The 27,416-nt window shown below is 38.0% G+C and overlaps 1 protein-coding gene across 1 annotated transcript; it reads right to left on the bottom strand.

Moving 5' to 3' along the window:
- Nucleotides 1–128: 128 nt before the first annotated feature.
- Nucleotides 129–26,225, bottom strand: LOC114465804 (protein cycle-like; the record flags this gene model as incomplete). The annotated part of the gene is made up of 17 exons (XM_028451061.1): nt 129–3,305; nt 3,459–3,561; nt 4,458–4,548; nt 5,458–5,554; nt 5,632–5,687; nt 5,783–5,933; nt 7,261–7,367; nt 7,739–7,973; nt 9,851–10,000; nt 10,106–10,223; nt 13,029–13,121; nt 14,412–14,484; nt 14,553–14,738; nt 15,907–15,948; nt 16,039–16,077; nt 18,065–18,158; nt 26,066–26,225. Coding segments are annotated over 17 exons (1,959 nt in total), but the record flags the coding sequence as incomplete, so codon positions are not given.
- Between the last annotated feature and the right edge of the window lie 1,191 nt (nt 26,226–27,416).

The raw sequence follows: 27,416 nt of genomic DNA, 5'->3' as shown, positions 1-27,416 counted from the left end.
AAAGGGGGTAGAGTACTTGAATTCAGAAATAAGAGAAAGGGGTTTGAAAAAGGTTTGAGAATCACTGGTTTAAAAAAATGATCATCATCCCCAGCAGCTTTAAGGTGTTTTAGCTAAAAGATACAAAATGCAAGGAATTTTTTTTTTTTCTAAAAACACATTTTACTGCCCTTCGCCTCCATTCTTAGTTACAGCAGTTACACCAACAATCACATACACTTTGACATTCATTGGCCATGTTGAGTTTGCCTCAGTGTCCAGTTAAAATGTCCACACGCTCAAAGCAACTCATCACGTAACATTGTTAGAAAACATTATCTGTTCAAGGCAAGTCCATCATAGACGTTCAACGGGTAAACAGAACCCACGCTGCAGCCCAGTCCACAGGCTGCTTCACTCAATGTCTGACGTTCCTATTCCTAAACATGTTACCTGAGGTGGAAAAATGAGATCATGGACAATGTTGGTGAGGATTCTTCAAATCTACCTTTCATTACTGATGATGAGTTCCAACTGACTGCTGCTGTTTTTTTTACAGAGGCTGCTGTGGTGAACATTCACAAACCATCTACCTGCTGATGCAAACACAGAGAAAACGCTAAAGTATTTAAAGAAGACAACACTAATATTGTCATCTATTAGTACAGTATGATATGTCAACGCTCTTCCTTTTCATTCTTAAATTGCCAACGCTTTTTAGTTAGCACAATGGCTTTTTTTCATTACATTTGTTTAAATAAAATTCAACATAAAACATCGTCCCAATAAATGTGTTCTCACCATTATAAATGTACAGTAACTACTTTTCCAAGGACTACTCAAGTAAAGGTTTAATAACAACAGTCAGTTCATTGAAGCGACATGCTGAAGAGAATGTTGCAGAATAATGATATATATATAGATATATATTGATTGTGATCCTAAATAGATTTTAATGTGTTAATCCAGCCAATTCTGAGATTAGGGTTGCAAAGGGGCGGAAGATTTCTGGTATATTTCCATGAAATTTAAGATCAGGAATTTTGGGAATACTCACACATATAAAGTTGTCATGAAAATAATTTATTGTAATGTGATTTCAAATAACTGATGCTTCAGATGATGTTATAAAATACATTTTACAAACTATATTTAACATTCCTGTTAAGGGCCAACCTTCAATTCTGAAAATGACCTTTAATTCCCATGTAAAGTTTCCAACTTTTCCAGACTTTTGCAACCCTGGTTAAAATCTTCAGTTTTTTTGATTGCAATATTTTTACAAGGATGCTAATATTTACGTTCGGATACGACAGTTATTTAACATGACTCCTCTTTTCCGGTTAACACCAATAAATATTTCCCATGAAAAATGTAGAATTTTGAAAATTCCCTGTGGATATTGACCAAATGTTTTGCATTCCTTTGTAACCCTAGTTGACTTTGTTTTTTAAGTGTGAAAATATTAAGATTAAAATATTGTCTAGAAACCACATCTTCCTTCATATGTTTTTAAAATAAATTACATACTTTACTTTGATTATTTGTTTGTTTTATTGGAGTTACTTTTATTAACCAGTGTCCACATTATGGTTGCAATCACTGTACCTGTCTGTCTATCATAATAAAGCCTGGTTTTAGATCATTTTAAATCCACTCATAATAAGAAAGTAGCAGCCCCAAGAATAGGTTTGATAAATTACATCAGATTAATTCATCAGGATTAATTCCTGATGAAGTGCATTCGTTTGGCAACATCTAAGTCTGCGTCCACACCATCAGGTGCACCACGTGCACAGTCAGGGACCATATTGTTAAGTTAAGAGAAAGTGGACAAATGCTACACAACTGTAAGAATTGTGGAATTCAGGAGTTCATAGTTTAAAAAAGACCTTTGCACGTAGATAACACTAGTGGAGAGAGACCTTAGGTTTCCATGGTAATTATTAGACTTTTGTTAATGAAAGCGGTTCTGGTTCTCCAACTAAAGTGCTGCTGACAGTGTCGGTGTGAAGGAGAATTTACAAAGTTCATATCAAGTCATTTAATCCAGGATGAGGCTTGTATCTTACATTTCAAGATCTTAACGGTATTGTGGAGGATGTTATTTTGGCTTCAAATTGCAGGTGAATCATCAAGACTCTTGGTCGTCCTAACTGTCAATCATTCTGGTGATAGGTTTACGTACAGTAAGGCCGTCGTACGTGCTGGTCCCTAGCTAGTTTTCGCTTGCTGTGCATGCGCACTTCCAAGTGTTTAAAAGAGGAAGAATCACTAACTGGTATGTGTTTGATTCTGATTTGACAATAATCCACCTCGTAGTTATTAGCAGAGAAGTTTATCCTAATGTAAGCTATGATTAGCGATGCGAGCCCTGGCACAAGTCACGCACCGGGCTCGTGCACGCTCTCTCTCTCACACGTTTAGTAGGCGTTCCCGCTTGAGAGCATGTAGAGTGTTGCGCATGTGCATTTTTTCAAAAAGTGGAGAGGGCGTTTCTTTTATAAACTTCGGGAAAATCCTCCTTTATACCTTTAACTCCAGCACTACAGTGTATTGAAACTGGGACATGTTTGAACTCACCCTGCTGGTGTGTGCTGCTTTGCTGGTTTAAATATCTAACAGGGAATGAAAGTCCCAACAGCTGATCGAGTAGAGGGAGATTTTTGTAGTGGTTACGCCTGTTAACCTTCTTCAACACTAATATGACACAAACCTCTGTCCTCTGGGTTGGGATTCCTCCTCATCCTGACCTGTTCTGTCAGTGCCCACTGAGGACCCAATGGTCCATGGAGGAGTGTCTTTAGCAGCTTTAGCCTGGCAGGGCTCTGATCCTCCCCCAGACCATGGTCACTGAGGTCAATCTCTTTGGTCCCTTTGAGGGCACTGACATGTCACTAAAGTAGACACTTAGTCACTTAAGTCTCCAGGGGGACCTTAACCTCACTTTCCTTCCAGCAAACACTCAAAGGTAACCACCGTCAAAGTCTCCTATGAACCCAAACTTCTACTCGGCCATCGTAGTCGCGACGTTCGGCTTTTGCGCCGGGTCTAGTGGGTTCATTTGTGCAAGGCCAGGCTGTCATCACCAAGATAAAATATCTGTGAATGGCAAAGTTCTCAGCAATTGGCAAGAAGTGAAACAAGAGAGAGAAATACTCTCTAAAAAGGCCAGTGTAAATCCTCCAAGCCCTCAGACCCATGTGTACCCATGTTGACATCGTTCTCCAACAGGCTCATAATGACCGCCATGGCTGACTCGTCGTTGCTAAAGCTGCTCAGACCAGGGACCACCATACTGTCCAACTCCAACTGGGAGGAATCACCTGAGTTACACACAGACACACAACGTTGATCATTTCTCTTCAGCAAAGCATGCATTTTTGAAACTCAGCTTTACAACTTCATAAAAAAGATCAATTTATAGGATTTGTATTCATCAGAGACTCAGCAGAAGAAAGGGACTGTGCCAAGAGTACCTGAAATCCCAGTAGCTGCACTGGTGGCACCGACTGCCGTCCTGAAGTCGGACTGAGAATGGATCTGTGATGAAGTGCCTGCTGATTCCTCTTGGCTGGATTCCTGCCAAATACCAGTAGTATTAAACTGTAGCACAGGCTTTTTTAATCTCCCTCACTGCTTAAAATAGAACTAGGAACACAAGCTGCTGCCACACACACTGTCCTTACATTTAAACAGTAACTAAACCCCAAAAATGCCTTCATTATGGGTGGGGCTCCTGGAGCAGTTTAGACACGCCCAGAACACTCTCTGACAGCCAATAGTATCCAGCAGCAGTCCCGGAGCGGAAGCCCCTGACAGGACAACAAGCCTCTGGCTGGACGGAAGTGCCTCTGACAATGCGACAAACCTCAAATTTAGCCAGGAAGTGGAGGCGGTAGCGGTTAGGGTTAGTTAAAAAGTTAGGTAAGTATAGCAAAGTTTCCAGAACAGTGAATAGGGTTACTGGTATTATACGTCACAAAGAGGACTTCTGCCCAGCCAGAGGCTTGTTGTCCCATCAGGGGCTTCCGCTCCAGGGCTGCAGCTGAATACTACTCCTGACAGCAGCCCCAGTCAGTCAGTGGACAAGTGCTAGTTGTTATAGGAGGGGTGGGGCCAACAGTGGTACTTTGTGATGTAAGAAGCCACCAAAATGTCATTGGCCTCGATCTCAGCCAATAGCAAAATGTAATTGTAATAACCAGGTAAAATACTTTTGCAATTTTAGTCAATCAACAGTTCTACTTCATCCAAATACATTTGTTTTCAGCAGAAAATAGTTGAATTACACTTTAAATGAATGGTATCACAGCATTTGGGCTACAGTTACAGGAAACCAATACAACATAGACCACTGTAACAATAATATGACAATATATATAATTAAAGTATTTAAATCAATGAGAAAGTTGGGAAATAATGTAACTCCATGCGTGCCTTAAAGATGCACCAACATACCTAAAAGCATCACTTACACTCTTGCTGGTTGGAGGGGAAACCAGCAGATTTTTCTCCTGGGCGAAGCCAAAAGGACTGGAAGCTCCACTTGAGGGAGAGGAATTGACCCTGAAGAACAGGCAAAACATTGAATGTTTGAATTCTTATAAGTACACATCTTTCCACCTGCTTTTATTGCTACAGCATTGTTGTGCCGACAGCTGATCTTGGTGAGACGAACAGGAAAAGGTCGGTGAGATCAACGGCACAACTTCCTGCTGGAGAGGCAGAGCTTTTTCCTGAATCTAGTTTTCAGTCATCTGATTGGTCAAGATAGGTGCAGGCCCTGGGCAATATATCGAGATTCAAGATATATTGAGATTTCTATTTTTGCGATATAGAAAATTAGAATATTGCCTACATCATTATATTTTTATTTTATATCTTAATTTGTATTAGAATACTCATTTTAGGAGTTGCTGCTTTCTTTACGTCTCAGAACAACATGAAAAAGCACAGTTTGGATTTCTGACCTTCCCCTAAACATGTCCCACTACAGAACTCACTCACACGTGCTGCCCCTTTGAGGAGAAAAAGCCAAAAGTGGCACATATTGATCAACTGTTTGTTAATAAATGTGTCTGTGTGGCAAATCTAACCCAGAATTGTCTTTCTCATAAGACTTTATTGATTAAAAAAATATTGAGATTTATATCGTATATATGGTCATTTTGAGAATAAATATTGAGATGTAAGTTTTGTTCCATATCGCCCAGCCCTAGTGCTGGCTTACATAACTGGCTATCCTCCAGTCATTTGAACAGTTCTTTGTTTTATATCAAATGAATAACATTCAACACCAGGCATAAAGGGATTATAATGCACATATGCAATATTCCAACACATTCATTAAAAAAACTCTGGGTTAGACAGTCCTTAATTTAAAGATACTATAATCTTGAAGTATTCTTATCCCTCAAACAATCTTTATTATTAAGTCTCATTTCCTTGTAAAGCAGCAGAGGTCAGAGTGCACACCTGTGATCCATCAGCTCGTTTGCAATCTGTGTCCCTATGCTGCCAGCAAAGATCATAGTGGCGAGGCCAGGGATCGCAGGGATTTGCTTTGAGTCGTCTGTCAGAGAAGATGAAATCAAAATCATACAAATGCTCACATCAGTTCACAGTTAAGACACAAAATGTGTTTGTCACCAGAAAGGGATTTAGAGCTGCTGGCCTCCTCCTCGTCCTTCGTATAAGTAGGACCCCTGTTGATCAAAGTATGCATGTGTGTTTAGATGGTGAAAACACAATTTGGCAGCTTCAGTTTTCACAAATAGTATTAATAAATATAAGTACTCACTGGATGACCCTGTTTGCACACACAATAAACTCGACTTCTTTGGTCCATGGGTTTCTGAAACTAAACCACTGGCTTTGGAGTGAAATGTAGGGTCCGTGTTTGGTTTTGAACCTGTAGCACCGAGTCTCAACCTTCTCTTTGCTCTGAAGAACTGTAGAAACATCAGACACGTACACCATCACAAAGAGCTGACTAGTAAAATAATCAATCAGATGCACGTCATTGAATATTTGAAAATAGCAGAGAAAATTAACTGAATGGTAAACGTGAGATCAGTTGCTTTTTTCTGTTCAACTTTTCACATCGTCAAGTCACTATCAAGGCACTATGTTGTTCAACCTTTGTGTTTTAGGTTGTGCATTCATTTTGGTTTTTCTAAATACCTTAAAGATAACTTGAATGCAGGGCTGCCTGCGTTAGATAAGATTTCTTACTTTCGATGCAGTTCAGTTCAACAATCCCAACTCTAGCGATGGCCGCGTTGGAGGCACGGCATCAAAAGCTTGAAATCTCCAAACGCGCAGCGTCAGCCGCGTGAAAAGCTTCAAAACGCGCCGCACAGGAGGTGCGGGATGTGCGTCCACCATATATTGAGTATATAAACCTGATGTTTTTGGCAGGTTTGGTGTAAATGAGCCATAACTTGCATGGATTTTAAAGGACTCCAGAGTTTTGAAATTTTCCATGTTGCATTTGTATTCTAGAAGAGGTTAAGCATAATCATACCTGTCAAGTATCCCGTTTTGGCCAGGAAACTCCCGTATTTTACCCGTCTTTCCCGCCATCGTCCCGTATTAGTATTTTCCCCGTAAATATCCTGTATTTTAATGTAATAATAATTAAAAGATGTCTTACTAAACTGAACGCCGTCACTGGCTTGGTGGCAGTTCTCGCGAGATTAGTGCGGCAAAAAACCCGGAAACAACACATTAGATATTTTAACTATATTTTAACGCCTACCACAGCGGAAGGAACGACGTAAGTCACCATGAACAGCTAATCAAAAGCTCCATAAATATACACTGCTTTCAAAAAGTGTTAAAGAATGTAAAGTCTGTAACAAACGTGTCTAATAAGTCATTAGTGAATACCAGAGAACCACATGAGTGAGCATGAGAAATTAAAAGAAAATATCTAATGAAAATAAAATGTTAATCTTTAACTTAAAGACAAGCAATGTGAAATTAACAGTAAATATTCAATGCTTTGACTTTTAAATAAACTGAAAGTATATTAAATAACCACATGTGCTTCATATACACATTTATGTTTTTATTTAGGCTGTTTTATAATTTAGGAATTAGGGCTGGGCGATTTATCGAGAAAATGTCCCTTATTTTCAAATCCAAAACTTGACAGGTATGCATAATATGTACATATATATACTGTATATATTGAATTGAACCAGAACAACACATAAATGTCATCTTTTGATCATGGAGGTAAATGCAGCTGCAGCTTTGTTCTTTCTCCATCACCTTGCCTGTGTTTCTCTGCCAGGTGCCTCAGGTCGTCTTGGTGGAAATACTCATAACATGAGGTGCCGAGGACTTCCTGTGGCAGAAAACCAATGACAGTTGTGGCTCTGGGGGAAAAAAGAGGAAGGACAGAGCGTTTAGATACTCCGCCTTTTACCATGTGTCTGTCTGTCTTTGGCTGAATGTAAATACAGCACAAATGACCTGCTAATGTTGGGACAATAACTGATACACTCTGTGATGTGAAATTACTTCCCAACAAATGAAAGGATGCCATCAAGATGCACGGCTCCTTCTGAGAAACAATGGCAAAGACACAAAGGATTATCTCTAGTGACAAAACTGTAAATGCTTTCACTGTCAGAGCGCCACATGCCTCTGCCATTCCTTTCTCAGTGGACCCATTATGGAAAACACATTTTTGAACCACGATCGAAATATGAAAAAGAAAGAAGGCAAAAGGAAACCGGAAACTCACTGTTGATCTACAAAAGTGAACTTGCCGTCGATGGCACAGCGGGTGATGAATTTGATGGGCTTAACGTTGAGGTCTTTGGAAAGCTGGTTGGAAACATGTGCATGGGGGCGACACACCATCACCAGGCAGGTAAGGCTCGAAGCATCTTTTTCAGAGTCTGCTTCAGACTCCAGCTGGCTGCTGGGCCAACTACGCATGTATCCTGTGCAGTGCAGAGTGCAGTACCTGTACGTGTCTGTGGGGGGAGACAAACACACGTTTCGAGGTTGAACACGACACGGGATTTCATTACTATGTGTTTTGAATGGAATTATTCTGGTATCTTAAGGCTGGGATACACTGTGCAATTATTCTAATCGATGCACATCTCTTCACTCTTCAGACAACTCAACAACAATCTGCCTGAGTCATCAGACATTAAGTATCCTTTAGTAGGGGTGGGACGAAGCACTGAGTTCACAATACTATACTATAATGGGCTCACGATAAAGATACAATCTGGTGTGTCGTAGATAGTGTGAATTAACATGACCTGGTTGACCGAGAACCATCAAAGACCTTAAAATGTTTACTATTCCATACAGTATATACTCAGAAAAATCATAATTTTAGTTCTAAAAATGTCAAATTAATAAAAGTCTTGCTGAGAAAAGGTGGAATACACTTTATACATCCACCCTAACATCTGTTTAACCAAATCTGCTCCCAGCAGATCGCAAACCGGAAAACTCACTCCAACCTCTTGTGCAATAATAATGTCATAAAATGTCATCGCCACCTGACCTTATGTGTATTTTTATTTTTGATTTGATTTGCATTGCATTAATAATTTATGGTGCCACTTGTGCAATAACATGTCCATCCTTATATGCACTGTGTGCATGATAGTGTTCACACAGTGTATACAGACTTACATGTTGATGTTAATGGCTCTTTTCAACTATTTTTGATGCATATTATTTATTTGATTTTTTAAAATGTTTTATCTAATCAAATTTTGCACCGAGTGAGTTTTCTCCTGCTATCATGCTTTGCTGCTGTAACACTAAATTTATCCATTGCAAGATTAATAAAGGATTATCTTATCTTATTCATCTTATTTATTCAACTCGTACCTTTGGTTTCAGGCTAATTCTGAAAGTTGCTGATAATGAGCTGTAAACAGGGAAGCAGAAAGAGTTCAGAGGACACAGTGACTATGAGACATTTCTGACAGATCTGACGCCGCGGTTAAATGCTTGTTAACCGATTAGCATTGGTTGTTGATTCATGCTAGAAAGCCTGGCATGTGCTTGAGGAGTAAAACTATCAGATGACAGACGGGTGCTGTATGAAGAAACCTTTAACCCCTGCACCACTTCACTGAAGACTTTCTCCTACAGTCAATTTAGAATCTCCACAGTAATAATGAAGTAAATACCCTTCTATGCATTAGTCAATGGGACTCCACATCCCACAATGCAATGCCCAAATCTTTTCTGACAATGTCAACAAAAAGACATTGTCGTCAAATTCCCCACCAGATTGGTTCTCATTATAACTCACAACCTTTTCCTAAATGTCCTAAATCTAAGAACTTAGAAAGTATCCCTTTCCTCAGATACATAAGAAAATATTACCACATCACAATATAAAATTACTAACTATCTTAAACAGTTTCTAAGAAAAGCTGTCCCCTTTGAAGATACCTCGAACAGAGTAAAAAAAACGGAACAAGTGCAATAACTCCGGAAAAATTATTGCGCACTTCTCATTTTCGAACTCCATCAAGGTATTGATACCCTGAAGCCACACACCAAATTTGGTTATCCTAGAAAAGCTGTCCCCTTTCAAGATACCTCGAACGGAGTAAAAAAAACGGCACAAGGACAATAACTCCGGAAAAAATAATTGCGCGCTTCTCATTTTCCAACTCCATCAAGGTATTGATACCCTGAAGCCACACACCAAATTTGGTTATCCTATCGGAGCTCAAACCTACGTCGTCCGTCCGCACTTTGTGACGGGGGATAATAAACAGTGAGATCAAGACAAACTTTTAAGCTGCAATTATTTTGACCTTTTACATTTTTTTTGAGCAAATGATATGTTTAGGATAGAAGGTGGACTTACCTTTCTTTTTGAAAGTGCTGGGCAGTGAGAGCTTGTCCTCGTGCTTCCCTGCCATCCGGCTGTGTTTCATGCGACAGAAAAAGGAACGCCGAGCTCCAGTTGACATGTGTGACGGACTGACGGGATTGTCCACCAGCAGCTGAACCCCAGCTACACACACGCACACACACACACACGCACAAACAGAGAGAGGGGCAATAGATGTGTTTTCTTTCTATTTGAGCGTGGGGCTTTTTGCTTTATTATCACACTCACTCGCTGCATCAATGAGCCTCTGGGGAGGATACATCTCAGAAGATGAAAGCTGTTCTTTGACTTTGTTGATGTCTTTGTGGTGAATGAAGTCGAACAAGCTCTGCCCGGTCAACTCCAACTGTGAATGCAAGCAGCAGAAGTCTCTGTTTTCAGCTCTATTTGGGCCTTATTGTATTTGGAAGCCAATGCCTCTGCATGCAGTGAGTGTGACTGTAACCAATCATCACACTGGGAACCCAGTCATGGCGGTAAGCCTTCCATTTAACACATGCTGTTGCTTTTCCAGACGTGGGGTTATCTGTGACAGGAGGCTTTCCTCCTGCATGCCACATAATCCTCTTCCCTCTCTCACCACAAAACTAAAAACAAACAGCGCGTGTGGATGCAGATGATTACAAAGTCATGATTAGAAAAAGAAAATCGCAAATTTTGCTTAGATTTATTTGAAAGGAATGACTTAACATTGCCTCATCATATGAAACATCTTGCTTTTATTTTGTCAAATTAACCTAGAGCAGAAAATGCTTATTTGGCTATTTTAAAACATGCTAATAAATCCTATTTTTCATTTTTATGTTAAAGTGTAGTGCAACAAGCATTACCTAAAGAGAGTGCTAAGGGATTCAAATGTAAAAAAAAAAAAAAAAAAAAAAAAAGGAACTACTGTCAACATGGTCAAGCGTGATTATGTGCAGAGGTTTTTACACTTAATTGACATGTAATGACATTGTAATTCATTGTAATGTGATTTAATCATTGAATCAAGACGTTTCAAGACGTTTCTTGACACATTTCTGATACAATTCTAATACGGTAATGTTGGAGTTTTATTCTTAATGATTTAGTGTCACCAGGGCCCCTCCCCTTCCTCAAAACCAAATCCTCTGATTGGCCAGCTACCAGGAAACCTTTTAGTCAACAGCCCTGTGGTTGAGACCCTGTTTACGTGGGAGTAAACTGCTGGAATGTCTTGCTTTCATTTTCAATAACATGTGCAAACAACAATCAATAACGTCCACTACAGACTGGGGTAAACATAACTATTGTGGTCCAGAACAACACATTCTCACTTCCTACTCGTCACATATCGACGTTCGGGAGGGTACCTATGGTGGAAACAATTGTTTTTATGACATTTTGAGTGAGAAATGTACCCAGAACTTATGATTAGGGTTAAGGTTAGGTTAGGTTTAGGGTTAGAGGTCTTATTTTGAAAAGCTAACTGAGTCTTAGTGTCACATAATGACACCAAAGGGGTACCCTTGGGGCCAAGGGTCATTCCAGAAAGTTGATATGTGACATGTTGGGAGTGAGACTGGGTTGTCCAGAACTCATGAGAGCACCTAGGGTTGTTACTTGGTGCTCACTTTTTTTTTTTTTTTAAATCCATGAATTCAATATCCACCTATCAGGGGGAACAGAACAGAGGGATGCATAGATAACATGACACGAGCTTTAATTTCAATGGAAAAGAAACGACACAACTAAATGTTTGCTCTTTAAAGCTTCAGAAAATATGAAGGTTTGTAATGAAATGACTGAAAAGTAAATGAACTACTACATAAAAACGTCAAAAGCATCTTTTGAAGCACTTAAATCAGTTACTACTTTAAAGCACTGAGCATTCTGTTACCCTATGGAATGTTGTCGTCATCATCATCATCATCATCATCATCATCACTCTCCTGTTTAAACTGTATTTCCATAACAGTAGAACATAGGGATGTACAGGCATGTTTGTTTCTCACTGGTTCAGCCTGTATTTAGTGATTTCTAATACATTAGTGATGGGACTTTTAGCTCCTTATTAAAAGCAGATTCCAACTTAAGCTCCTCAGATTTATGTATTTTGTACCTCACATTAATCATTACTAAATTATCTGTACAAAATACACTATTTAAAATAAAACACAAAGTAGATCAAGTTTCATTTGATGTATTCATATATTTAGTATTTATTTCTTTATTTGTATACTTTACGTCAAAGAGTGTGCTATAAAAATGGAGCCCATACTTCACATATTGAGTCACTGACCAATCACTGTGGCTGAAAAACTAAAACCGATTAGTCAGCAATCAGGAGCCAACTCCCATCGTTCACTATCATCCATCTACATATCTTAGATGCGCAAATTCGCATTGAAACGTTTGGTCTAGTGCACATTTGATATTTTGATTGGAAATATGGACGTGGAAATGCAAGAAACCTTTACTGTCAGTTCCATAAAAGGCCACTAGTTAGCAGTGCTCATTTAACCATTTTCTGACCTTCTGGTTCCTATTCAGGGTGAGTTGGCATTGGGGTCACATGCACTGATCCACGTGAGGATTTGGATTGTCATGGTTTGAACTACAATCATAGGAACGTGCAGTAAAAACAGTTCACTGGAATGCACCATTGTTTTTGTAGCCAATCAAATGTGAGTACAAACTAAAAGTGACGTGTGACAGTATTTGGAGGTTCAGCTGGAGCCAGTTCACCATTTCATGTAAAGAAACCACTAACATACCACCTTTTTTATTTAGGTAGAGCATGTCATTTTACATCTGCCTCGTCTTCTAGCGCAGTGGTTCCCAACCAGGGGTACGAGGAAACATTGATGAATCTATTTCCAACATAAGCCTATTTCAGACACTGTACATGCTCATCCAACATCTTTTCCACCCGTTGACAAAAAACTGCATTAATGGAATTATCAATATTGTGGCCTTATTATTCTACTAACATGTTATGCACATGACTAAAAATGTAAGTAAATATATTCTATGATATACAACAATTGTAATGCACAAAATTGATATTTAGTGTGCGTTAAACGTTCAGGTTGACAATTTCAAGCTGTAACACTGCACACGCACGCATGTGTGTGTGTGTGTGTGTGTGTGTGTGTGTGTGTGTGTGTGTGTGTGTGTGACGTATCACCTGACTGGTGTTGAGGATCTTGGAGACGGACTCTGAGATGAACAGAATTTTCGCACGGTCACAACTGACAACTAAGAGGAAACCCTCTGCAGCCTGATGGAGAGACAATGATGATCCACGTCACCGCACAGACAGAGAGGAATGTTCTAAGGCAGTGATTCACAAACCTTTCACAGTCCCCGTACCCCTTTACCCCATTTAACCTGAAACCATGTACCCCCTACTCCTGCACACCTAAAAAAAAACACACAATAATGTAATGTCATATACAGTGTAGCCCTACAGTGAACGTTGTTTTTGAATTTTACCTATCCAGTTGAGGAATAATATATAATGATTTAAAAGAATAAATAATCTGTTAGCACACAAGAAAACATCATCACTTAATAAATTAGCTTACTGGCATTTTGAGTGGGAAACAATCTATTTTATTTTCGACCAGACATTTGTTGATTGAACAAATATCAGTAATATAACATATTCGTCAGCCTGAAACTGTGAAATACAACTCACTACAACTTTAATAAGGAGGTTGAGGTTGAGAGAATGTTGGTCTCCACCCCTTACCTGTTTTCCTACCCTGACTCCCTCTTCCCTGTTGCCTTCCCCCCACCTACTGTAGGTGTAACAATGCCCTCCCTTCTCTTTTTATATTATATCCTCCCCTTTAATAAAGCTTGGCTTACCCTTCCTTAAGGAGGGTTGGTGATGGTCACAATTTTGCAATTAATATAAATTAATGTATTTAATTGCAATTGCTATTCCTGTATTTTGTTTTCGTGTTTGTCAAAGCTGAAAATCCATTTCCACACTAGCGCCCATATTTTTTTTGCTTTTTTGACCACTAGAGGGCAGTCTTACAAAGGCCAAAGTGTAATTTGTGACAAAACATGCCGACTGCTGGTCTATTTTTTATAGTAGTTGAACAATGTTGTCATACTGTTTTTAAATTGTTTTCACTTTCCCCTTATGACACGTGTCAAGCTCAAGGCCCGGGGGCCAAAATGCGGCCCTTCAGAGCGTTAAATTCGGCCCGCAGGAGAAAGTAAAAATGTCAGAGAACACATGAATCATTGTGTAAATGAAACTATTTGCAGGGGGCTCACGTTTTTCCCTGTGCTTAAATCGCATCATGGCAGACATTTTTAATATTTTGTATTTTATGTATACGTAGAAGCGCAAACAAGGGCACAATAATGTTGAAATTACCGCATTCATTTCCCCCATAAATATGTGGCCCACTTGAGATCAAACCGCTCCATATTTGACCCCTGAACTAAAATGAGGTAAACTGCTGTATGACAATTTGTGAACCCCTGGGGGTACCCACACCCCACTTTGGGAACCTAGGTTGTAGGGTATGAAACAAACTAAGTGTTGTACCCTGAGCAGAAGGTGTCTGAGGTCATCGTGTGGCAGGATGGAAGGCTTACGGCTGCTCTCTGAAAAGCCGCTGCTCGTCCAGCTGGAAAATAAACAGATGTTGCACTATTAGGATTAAACTAAAAACTAATTATAAAAAACATAATGCCTTTGTGGGTCACCTGGTAACCTTTGAGGGCTTTTAGGTGCTGCACGGCCTTCCGCAGCACAGTGAGTTTGTCAAGTTTCCGAGCCATGGGTTGACAGGCGGGGATCATGGCAGACAGCTCATCTATGAGGCTGTTCATTTTCTCTCTACGTTGCCTTTCAATGTCCCGGTGAGGCTTCCTGTGCAACAGTGAGTTATATACAAAGCCTCTACATCACATGTGTCAAACTCAAGGCCCGGGGGCCAAATGATAGAAAAAAATGAAACATTTTGTAAATTATAAACTAATTCAGCTGTAGAAATCTCATCCCAGGGGTGGACTGGCATACAGGGCATCATTCTAGTGGGCCATCGACCCGAAGTGGGCCAGTCCGGTCCGCCACATTTTTTATTTTGATGAGCGAGTGGAGGCAGACATGGTAACAGGTGGCCAAAAATGATCCAAAAGTGGCAAAGAGAAACGTAAAAAGTGGCTAAAATGAGCCAAAAGCAGGTCACGAGTGGCCAAAAAATAGGCAAATAAAGAGGAACCAAGGTAGCTTTAATGAGCAAAATATTGCAAACAATGTGGCAAACAATAGTGAAAAAGGGCAAAAATGTAGAATGAAAAGAGGAAACAAGTTGTATTGATTGATTTATTATTTATATGAAAAGTGTCAAAAGGGGCAAAAATGGGACAAAGGAAGTAGCAAAATGGCCAAAGGATATACCGTAGGTACAACGGGGTTAAAAAGTTTCCCCCTTTTAAAGTTTTCTGGGGGAATAATAATGAAAAATAATAATAAAATCCCAGGGCTACATTTTTGTCCCAGTCCACCCCTGTCTCAGCCCCTTCAGATACAAAAAATCATTTAAATCCACAATATTTGCAGAGCTCAGTTTTTTAGTTCTTATATCGTATGACGACAATCATTTTTAATCTCAAACTGTTGAAAGAACTCTTAATTTCTCCAAAATCTGGCAAATTTTCCTAAATTTATTCCACAAAATTTCCCCAAATTCCAAAATCAGGGAAATTAAAGTGAAGATCCTGCAGGAACTGATGAAATCACATACTATATTTATATATATTTTATACGTGGAAGTGCAAACCAAGGAACATTAATGTTGAGTTGCTCTTTTCCCACCTAAAATATGCGGCCCCTTAATGTCAAACTGGTTCGTATTTGGCCCCTGACCTAAAATGAGTTTGACACCCCTGCTCTACATGCAATTGCTAATAATGCAGCTAATTTAGAGTTTCAAAAGTGCCCGTGATCAATAAAAAGCAGCTAAATGAAACCAATCCAGTGTAAATGATTATTAGGAAGCAGATGGCAGAGTCATTTGACCAAGAATAGAAATTACCTGAAGCATTTTACTTTGATTTGCTGTTCTTCTCCTTCTGATCTGAAAAAAGAGATTCCATTTCCAAGTTGTTTCTAGGGTTCTACCTGAAGAGTTGTTTGTAAATGCAGAAAAAAAAAAAACCAAACATACCTGTTGAGCTCATCGTCCATTGGGAAGTCGCTGTTCTGACTGTAAAAGTGAACACACACACACGCACACACACATTGTGGGTGTCTGACTAATCCGTGTACCCTTCATTCTTTGGTTATTGCGTTTTTAAAACAAAATCAAAATAACAAATAAAAAAGTGCGGTTATTTTGTTTTCCTGATTTAAAACCAAAACAGAAATCAGCATCGTTTTTCTGTTTAAAATTAAATCTGGTTCTGTTTGTGTGATGTTTGGATATTTACGGGGAAACTTCGACGAGAGCTTCATATTTTAATCTCACCACACAGAGCGACCCACAGACGGACGTTTGCTGCGTTTGATAAAAAGTGATCTTGTGTCATGTTGTTCACCTCACACTGATGGCAGAGGTGTTATTTGTGCGTCGATGACGTTTTGTTAAAGAGTTCTTGATGCTGGAAGTCTGAATCTGTGAATATCTGCCAACTTTACCAAACAGTGTTACGGTTCAAATAGTATCCAGACAAACTGGTGACTGGGCAGACTTTTGTTCACGGGTGAAAAAGGAGCAACACGTAAGTCGACTGTGGCTCAGTAGTAGAGTGGGTTGTCCAGTGACCGAAGGGTTGGGGGATCAAATCCCGCTCTAACCGGGTCATTGTCGTTGTGTCCTTGGGCAAGGCCTTGTATGAGTGAGTATGAATTGTGCATGTATGTTGGTGGTGGTGGTCAGAGGGGCCGTAGGCACGAAATGGCAACCCCGCCTCTGTCAGTCTGCCACAGGGCAGCTGTGGCTACATTGTAGCTTACTGTGACTGTGTGAGTGAATGAATAATGGTTTCTGTAACGCGCTTTGAGTCTCCTCGAAGAAAGCGCTATATAAATCCAAGCCATTATTATTATTATTAAGTCACATTACTGGTGAACTGGTGAATTGAAACACTATTAATACATAAATAAATCAAAAATAAATCAAAACCAAAACCAAAAAATGAATCTTACATAAAACATCTACTGGTGCTCCTCGTTTCCTGTGATCAACTTCCATATGTGTTCCATTTTTACTGCCCTCAAAAAAGATGTAATTGTTTTTGCAAAAGTGTCAAATGGTAGAAGTTCTAACATCTATTGTTCCTCACACCAGCCTCACGTTTGATAGTCAGTCACCAGTTTATTTGGATGCTATTTGGACCGTAACACCGCTAAACAAAACATAAACGTGAGCAGCATTTCATGAGCTAAAACATCCACACATTGAATGAAAACAGGAGCAGGACCAGAAAACTGATGAAATAAATCCTAAGCAGTCCTACTGTGTGAGGAGACCTGGTTCAGGACCAGGGGAAGGAGACCAGGTGCAGCAGACTTCAGTTCTCGCTCTAATTTCCCCGTAAATATCAAAATATCTCACAAACAGAACGAGTTAAAAAAAAAAAAGAAACATGCTGCTTATCTGGTTTTTGGTTTTTTTGTATTTCTGTTCATATGGCAAAATTAATATATCATATTCATTATTAATATATGATATATATAACAAGATGTGATTTTTCTATGTGTTTTTCTTTCTTCTCCTCTGGGAAAGGGAAAGATTACAAACTCACACACAAAGTCACAAACACATCCAGCCGCCCTGTCAAGGCCACACTAAAGATAAACAGTGGTGCCTGCCTTCCTCCCATTACATCCACATCTTCCATAGTCTTCCTCATTCTCCAAGTCTCTTCCGAGGGGCGTGGGGTATTCTAGCACTGTTAATATACTGCTCTTTGCTTTTCTTCCATTAGCTTGCGCAGGATGGAAGACCTTTTTGTACTTTCAATTACATCCTTTTTTATAAAATCATCACGCTTTCGTCTAGACCTCATCATTCAACACAGAGCACAAATCATCAAATCACTGTTTAAAATGAGGACATCCGTAAATTTGCCGTGACACTGTTTTGGTTTTGAATCAGTAGAACAAAATAACCACACTGTTTATTTGTTATTTTGATTTGGTTTTTAAAACAGAATAACCAAAGAACGAAGGGTACACGGATAATGACTGACCTCGTCTCCAAGTCTCCTTTTCGTTTTCTTGGCAGCTCGACAGCTGGCAGCGATGAGCCAGCCTGGCCTGGCCTTTCCTCCTCCTCCACGGGGTCTGACACACACACACACACACACACACGCTCGTGGTGACTGAAGCGGCATTGAGCGAAACAATAACTGCACAGTTGAATACATGAATGAAAACTGCAGGGCAGAAAATGTTGATGAAAGATGATATTTGTATTTTTTTGTATATATTCTATTTACATTCATGTTTTTTTCTCCATTTTTATTTTTATGCTTTTATACTATTATTTTTTTTTACTCTATTTATTCATTTTGTCACGTAATTCAAATAAAAATCCTTGAATCCTTGAAATAAGTATTTTAACTGAGCAAAATAACAAATAAATAACATTTAAAATAACTAAAAACATAAACATTTCATTTAATTTTTAAATATGTTGTTATTACTAGACATTTCAGGTGACCCCATTTTATTTCAAGACGACCACAAGGTTGAAAAGCCCTAGTCTAATCAGTGCAAGAGTTTTACATTAAATAAATAAAATTGTCTGAAAATAAAATAAACATCATGTCCTGTTTCCCAGCTGTAAAAATAACCATTGACCTTTTGTTGTGAGGCAGAAACTTACAATGAAATGAATAACCAGTCATAAAGTAAACAACTAATTCGCTCATAACCATGTATTCAGTGATGATAGGGAAACTGGATCACCCATAGGCAGGGTTGGGGTCAATTACAGTTTTTATTTACAATAACACCAAGTTCAATTACAACTAAGGCTGGGCAAAAAAAAAAATGATTAAATCGATTTCTCGAATTTCTAGATAAAAAGTATTTTTATTTTGCAAATTTGAGTTTTTTTTAAAAAGTTTTTCTTTTCTTTTTTCCCACCACAGTTTTTTTGGACTTTTTCGCGTTCCGTCCTTGTGGGTTACCGCAGTCCCGTCTTTGTTTACATGTGTTTACCCTTTGAGTAGGCTATATGTGTGCAACAGGCATGTTTAATGTTTTATTCACATTATGCTGAGATGCTAGGGGAAGAGTTTATTATTATTTTTTAATTGTAATGTTATAAAATATGTAGTATCGGATTTCTTAATCAGAAAATTGAAGCTACTGTGAAGGCGCTGTTGCACTTTTGCTTAAACCTGAGTTAAAGCTTGAAATTGTTGAATAACAGAGCCTCATTTACTGTTTATTTTGGGATTGTTCAATGCATTTTAACTCTTGAGGACAATCATAGCAATAAAGTTGCACTTTTGACAATATGTTTGATGTCTGCATTTATTTTTAAGTACATTAAAAACAAAAAAATCGAAAATCTGAATTTTTTTTTTTTAGGCAATATCACCCAGCCCTAAACAACTCAATTATGATTACGTTGACCAGCATATTTTTTTCAATTACAGTTCAAATTACAATTATCATTTCTCTCTGAAAGTCAACTACAATTGTGTTCTCAATTACTAAAGTTCAATTCCAATTAATCACAATGACTGAGTCTGAAATAAATAACCCCATCAAACGTAACCTTCCTCTTGTGTTAGCTTTCTGGTGTAAAGTTGTAAAGTACATAAAAAAATATTATCTATCATTCAATTTGTTTTTAATCACTTGGTTACCTTGTTATGCTTCCTAATCAATTAAAATATTGGCATTAATATTTTTGGTGTGGGCGTCTGAGACCTTTTTTCTGTCAGTATACGTCTTGATTAAATTATTTTTAAAGGGTAAAAAGATTCTAAAGAAAACTGACAGGTAAACTTAATATGAAATATATATTTAATTATTCATCAGTATCAGAATCATAAATACTTTAATAATCCCAGGGGGAAATTATTTTAGTTACCGCTCCAGTTATACAAACAACATATATTATACAAGCCACATTTATTAAGCATAATATAAATACAACTATACATATATAAAAGGTCAACTGTACAGTAAACTACATGTGTGTAAGCCATAGAACTGTAACATGGTTCCCCAGGTTTGCATTTAATGAAATTGTAATTGACATTTTTTTATAGAGGTTCCATGTCAATTACAATTAAGTCATTAATTATCTGAATTCAATTATGATTACAACAGCAAGAGTTACAATTACAATTATTTAATTGTCAATTACACAGATATCATCGTAACTGACCCTACAGGAAACCCATGCAAACACTTAAAAACCTGTAGGTCACTTAGAAAATAATGGCCTGGATTTCTTTTCTTTTCATAAAATGTGTATAAATTGTTGTTTAAAAAATAACAGGAATTGTCAACATGGAACGATTGTCACATTGGTTTTCAAAAATTGGAATTATGTGCGATCGGGGAGGCTTGACTTGAACAAAGCAGTGAGAATAGGTGTGAAAAGATGTGATGTCAGTCAAGAATGCTGGAGGATGACCCCGAAAAAGCCTTCCTCTGAGCTGGACAGCAGAAACACACACATTCTTCATCTGTTTCCAGGACAACTCTGGGTGCAGTGGATAAAAGTGGCCGCTAGGTGGCGCCAAACCTTCATCTCTGCTCTGGTTATTTGTGGGTTGAACACAGGCACGTGAGGGCAAATGGGTTTTGGGCCATCGTCTTACCAAAGCTTTATATAATGCTTTAACAGTGACCTACTTCCTAGTCAGATGTCTCAAACTCTCAATTGCGACATTGATGTAAACGGAAAACATTATGGAACATGTTGAGAAAAGCCATACTGTCCCACATCCTCCTGGAGAAGTATGTTAACTACACTTTAAAGATCAAACACACGTATAAATAATTAAAAATCACACTTTCTGCATCTGAAAATCCCAGGGTGTTGTGTCTGTGTGTGTTTATTTTATTTTATTTTCATTACTTGCTGCCTGACCTGAGTGATGTTTTTTTTTTTTTGAGAGAGAGAGAGAGAATACTTGTGTTGTATAAATATACATGTATGTGTGTTTATATGGATATAGATTCTTTTTTTAAAAATAAAAAGCAAGTTAACAGTTCTTTGGGACGTTGTATAACCAGTCTGCACTTTTATAATGTAATTTTGATGTAAATACATGTAAATACATTTTTTTTATGTCAGCTGTTTATTGTAGATGTTTTTCAAAACATAATTAAAATAAATAAAAAAGTCATACTTTCTAAACGGTCGAACTTAAATGAGCAAAAATTCAATATTTCCGGAAAACCAAAAGGCAAAGTGTGCAGTGCATGATATTTTAGTCAGAAAACAAACACGTTTTTTTTCAGCTTTTCAGTTTCATCAGGAAACTTTTCATTTTTAATATGAAGATTTTAAAAGCTTGTAACCTGGTTATTTTTAAAGAATAAAGGCTTTATGTAGGTGAGAAAATAATCCTTAGTGACCCAGAGTTTCTGAAGATAAAAAAATTCACTAATGTAGTTTTTCGAATGCGGCATCGTGAGCGCAAAAACTCGATTTATTTATTGAGACACCAGTGAGGTCATGGTCTCTGCAGATATTAGTCCAACACGTACAGCTCCAATGTGGGCGAATAACAGAAACTCTGCGGCTTTAATAGAAGCACAGGCAATCAGTCAGAAAATTATTCAAAAGAGAGACAAACTACAACTAGATAAAGACACAACTCAACACACAAAAGTCAAATAAACCTTTAAATTGACACAAAATTACTTACAAGCACTAAAACTTGAAAACCCTCAGCCTGACATTTGAAAAATCCTGGTCCACCTACTTTCCTTCTTTAAAATCAGTCCATGACAAAGTTTTGTTCCAAAAATGCTGTTTTTTCACCAAAAATTGTCCAACTGGAAAATGTTCTTCATTACCTAGAATCCCCATATTAGTACCAATGTTTTGTTGCATGAGTTGTTGCTGGGTCATGAATTCAGATTTACACCTACATAAAACATCACAGTCCAAAAATAAGACTTTTTTTTTTTTAAATGCCATTTTTTCGCCAAAAATGATCAGATCGGAAAAATGTTACCACTAATCTAAAGCCCTGAGTGAATGTCACCTTACACCAAGGCATCAATGGTCCACCTCTTTACCTTCTTTAAAATCAGCCCATGACAAAAGTGTTTTTCAAAAACCTCAAAAACGCTGTTTTTTCACCAAAAATTGTCCAACCGTAATTTTTTTTCCATTACCTGGAATCCCCCCATTATTACCAATGTTTTGGTGTGAGAATGGTTGGTGGGTATTGCATTAAAAGACCTACACCACGCTACACACACACACAGACAGACAGACGGACGGCGAACTGATGACAATACCCTTCTTCGGCCGAAGTTGGCCGAGGGTAAAAAAATGCACGCAATAAATATAAAAGTCCCACAAGTTCAAATTAAGTAGAGTACAATTTCAGGCATAAATATACACACTAGTAGTGTATATTTACTAGTAGAAAATGGTTAAAATGAAAACACACAATAACAATGGAAATACTTCATATATAAATCAGGACAAACAAATATATAGAAATAAAACTAGTTTAAAAACACACTCATTTTGGCAAACGTAAATGCAGAAATAGGTCATCATCAACAACAAAGGGAAACAGAAGCACAGACCAAGACAAAACATCAAAGCCAAACATATGTGAGAAAAAGAGCCAATGACTACAAAGAGATGATCCACTAATGTGTGAGGCGTGGGACGTCTGAACACAATGAGGCATCAGAAAAATATGAACCGTCACCGTGCAATCACACAGATCAACACTAAAGAGATATTAAAACACACCAGGCTGTTACTTAGCAACAGAGACTCAAAACAAAGACAGAATAGGAAGAAACACTTAGCGCAGAAAGGCTTCAAAGGAAGCACAGAACTATGGGAATAGACGTTACAGTCACAAGATGAATGGAACCAAGAAAATGACAAACAATGAAGACAGGACTTAAAAACCAGCATTTCCAGTTCACAGTTGGAAGTTATTTCTGGTTTGCTGAGCTGCAATGCCAACAAGCCCAAAATCAGAAAGAACAACTCAAGTGTTTAGGATCTAATCGTGTTCTGTAGCATGAGATGTTTATTAAGCGTCAATACACACTCAAGGGCACATACTGTACAACAGAAAGCATTAGGTTCATGGTATGGATTAGAAAATAAGAAATACTACAGGTCAATTATTTCTGGATTAACTATAATCAGAAATACATTAATAATCCCAGACAGAAATTACTTTTGTTCCAGTGGTTACACATTATAGAAATTATAACAAAAGTAAAACTAAAAGAGTAAAAGGTAAACAAAGAGACCATGATAATGATCAGATTTATACAAGAATAAGGATTAAATATGAATAATCAGGATTAGAGAACAAGTGCAAATACACATACAAATATAAAAGAATATTATGGTATTATACAAATACCCTATTACACTGTGTGAATAATACATTTAATTATCCCACTTAAACTGGGATGAAAACCTCAATGTTATGCATGAAAATTCACTTCAATAGTATCCTATTTGTCACCAATATCTAATTCTATTGTAAAATTAATAAGGATGGAAGAATAACACAACTTATTTCTTACATGTTTCTGTATCAGAACAACTTTCAAACCTATTCCACCGGATCATTAACATTTCGCCTTTAAGCTGCTTTATTTTAGTAGTCTGTGAGTCCTAATTAATATCCTAAATAACCAGGCGATTCATATTTTAAGTTGTTGAGTTTTTAACAGCGAATACATCATATATGTGCTAGAATAGTTAACCATTAGAATGATAACACTATGGCTAATATTATTAAACTATGCTTTAATTTTTAGGAAAAAAAGATGGGACGAAATGGTTTTAATCCACCTAAATGTGTTATTTAAGCAGATAAAGACCTGATAAATCAATTTATTCTCAAGTAATTTGAATGAAATTTTACATTAAGTAATATGTGTTTTAATAACTTTAAGCGATGTTGCAATAAGCCTTTTCACTCTCGCTCTGGTTCAGTTCCCACACATGAGGTCAAAGGTCAAGAGGGATGAACTCGCCATAGCTGACGGTGTAAACAGTGAGTCTGGCAGAGATTTAGATTTGATTTGATTATTTGGAGAAAAAAATTGCGGAAACGTGGTATCGGTCTCCAAGAGAAATGCAGAGTTAGCTGCTAAAGCTAATGCTGCACACGAGCTAAAAATTGAGGTTTTTCCTGACTTTTTAAACAGTGATCAATCAGTTAACAGTGCTGTTTCACTTATAGCCCTGTCCATCTTGTTCACTCCCTTCAGATTTGTAAAATAATAGCTTAATAAAAATAATCATGGACCTGGTTAGTGAACGGTGGACCTCGTAAATTTACCTTTTCATAGTGAGAACTCATACTGTCCCTTTCACACGAGGAAATCTCACTTTACCATCACTAATAATGATACATTTTAATTATAAGCACTTTTCAAAAAGTCCAAGATGCTTTACAGTTGTTAAAACAACTACAAAAGTCAAAAAATTAAAATTAAAAAAACTACCAACAATAAAGGTACATAGAGAAAATACAGAAGTAGGAAGCAGAGGTGCTCTGTCACTTTGATACGGCTTCTCTCATTGGTTTTTAAAGATATGTGCATCATTCCCCAAGTTGAGTCCTAACTCCGCCTACTGGAGACCCAGGTAGTTGGTGTTTTTGTCAACCTGGGGACACCTGTGTGGAAGAGAGGGGGACTGCCCTCTCATCGGTTTTTATAAGTCCTCGGATCGGCCGTAAGTGACATGAGCAGTCTGAATATGTGTAATATTAATAATATAAACACTATTAAAACACTAAAGATCGCTGGAATAAAATGCCAAACACTGCTAGGTTGGAAATATCAACATAGTGAACGAGCTTGTTCACATTTTTATACCTCTCGACCTAAAACCCCACCCAGGTCGCGCATGCGCAGTTCCAGCGTGTGAAAAGGCTTATTTGTGCAGTTAATTATAGCATTTAAACAGTTTAAATTAAAATCACATGATTGTTTATCCATGTGATTTAAAGCCTGCTGCTGCTGCTTCCTTTAACCAGGAGTGTGTGTTCCATTAAAAGACTTCAGGGTCTTATTGATTTAGACTCGCATTATTTGGTTTAAAAAATATAAACATTTAAACAGAAAGTGTTTCGGGCAGAGTTCACATTCCTCACGTGCCTGCCTGTGTTCCTATGAGGAGCTGCAGGGTGGGCGTGGCGCCCCCTGCTGGTCGATGCACGCGCTGCTGCTTCACTGATCTACTGACCCACTTTTCAACGGAGCGTGCGAACACAGTGCACTGGGGAACGGCCTCTCGCAGCCGCACGTGAGTTCCGGGTGAAGGCTAGACAGAGGCGGAAATGACGTCGGCACAACCCACTGAAGTAAATATGAAGGAAAAAAGCATACTATTAATAACGTTCAATAAAAAATATATATAAAATAAAATAAATAAATAATGAAAATAAATAAAAAAAATTAAAAATTAAAATACATTTTTTTTTTTAAATATATATATATATATATAAATAGAGAAAAAAAATAGAAAAAAAATTACAATAAAATAATTAAGAAAATAATTATAATTTGCAACGTTCGTATACCGGTTGTCATGACTACAGTGACGTTATTCCGCGTGTGTTCGCGGGCATTCCTTTCCCAAACCTCGCAGGTACTGTCGGGCCTCGAGCACGAGCACGCAATGCAAGAATGATTGAATGAACCGAACACAGGCACGCGCGCTGCTCTTTACCGGTTGCCGGTTAGAGGTTTGTGTGTAGCGCGTGGGCAAACAGAGTGTGCACGTCAATAAATTGTTTATATAAACTTTAAAAGTAAATACACACTTAATCGTTTCAGTACGTACTATTTTTTTCCTTTATAACACAAAAAATAAATAAATACGGTGATACGGTGAGGAATAAAATGAGTCAACAACTTTTCTACGGTGTTTTTGTTTTGTTTTTTCTACTTCTTCTTCTGGTGAAAAAGTAATACACGTAGTTGCGTAAATACTTTTAAAAAGTCAAACAAACAGTATAATGGTGGTCATGAGAGTGAGGGGTTACCTGCTGCTGGCCGCTCCGCCGTCCACTCAGAGCCCGCAGCCGACATGCCTGCCGACATGCCTGCTGACTGGAGCCGGTGTTCCCGGTGAAGGAGAGGCAGCTCCGCCGAGCATGTGGAGCCACCAGCTGTAGTAGTAAGACCAGGGAGAGGAGGGAGACGTTAAGAGCCGGTCTGTTGTATAATTGACTTCATCCCCCCCCCCACACACACACACACACACACCCTCCTTCTCCGCTTGTGTGTTTTACAAAGGGAGACGAGGAGGGAGTGGGTGGAGAGAGGAACGTGAGGGATAGTGAGCAAAACACCCACGGCCATAAGTTGACGTATCACGCATGTCTTTATAGGTAATTCATGCCTGTGTTAAATGGTTCTGTGGCTTTAATTCATTCAGCTCGGAGTAGATTCATACAAAGCCAAAACAGTAATAATAATAATAATAATAATAATAATAATAATAATATAAATAGTACTGATTTCTTCAAGAGCAACGAATATCACCTTTAATTCTCTGTTTTGCACATTTTCTGTCAACACTTCCTGTCAGCGCTAGTAAAATAATGTTAGCCAAAAAAAAAAAAAAAAAAAAAGTGATGAAATAACACTTCCTTCCAGAACTGAAACGCACGATGTTTAATAACAAGATGACCTGAAAATAAATCGTGCACGTCACTGATCAGACTTTCCAACTCCACTGATTTTCCTCCAACAGCTGAAAGTGAACAAGATGTCTCACTCCCACTTGGTTTATACATCTCTCTCTCTCTCTCTCTCTCTCTCTCTCTCTCTCTCTCTCTCTCTCTCTCTCTCTTTCAGCGCGTGACCATAACATAAAAAAGAAAGGGTAAACATATTATGTTAATTAGTGAAAATAAGAGAACAGTACAAAATTCTAAAATATAATAACATCAGATAGACATTTGTTAATCCAAAAGTGGGGAAATGAAGTAAAGAGCACCTTATATTCCTGTGTCCGACTACAGCATTTTGCATAGACAACTATTTAAAAACAACCATAGAATATATTGATGGAATGAACGAGTGATAATGAGTAAAAATGTTGTGTTGTTTTAATTTAAAAAGAATAATAGTTAAAAATTCAAAAATCTATTTTAATTTTTCAGAAATTTCAGGCCTCCAACATGGGGTCCCGACCCCAAGGTTGAAAAAGACTGATTTAGTGGCTCCTGAATACATTTATTTCTATAGTTTTTTTTTTAATAATTTCTGGTAATCTCACACCTGGGGAAAGACCAAGAATTACACTTTATTTGTTAATTTCCCATCTCTCTAACTCAAGGACCCCTTGTAGTGCCATCGCGTACCCCTAGGAGTACACGTACCCCCATT

The sequence above is a fragment of the Gouania willdenowi genome, chromosome 6, assembly GCF_900634775.1.
Source record: "Gouania willdenowi chromosome 6, fGouWil2.1, whole genome shotgun sequence".
Lineage (NCBI taxonomy): Eukaryota > Metazoa > Chordata > Actinopteri > Blenniiformes > Gobiesocidae > Gouania > Gouania willdenowi.
The sequence above is the reverse complement of the archived record's forward strand: the minus strand, read 5'-3'. Positions and strand labels throughout refer to the sequence as shown.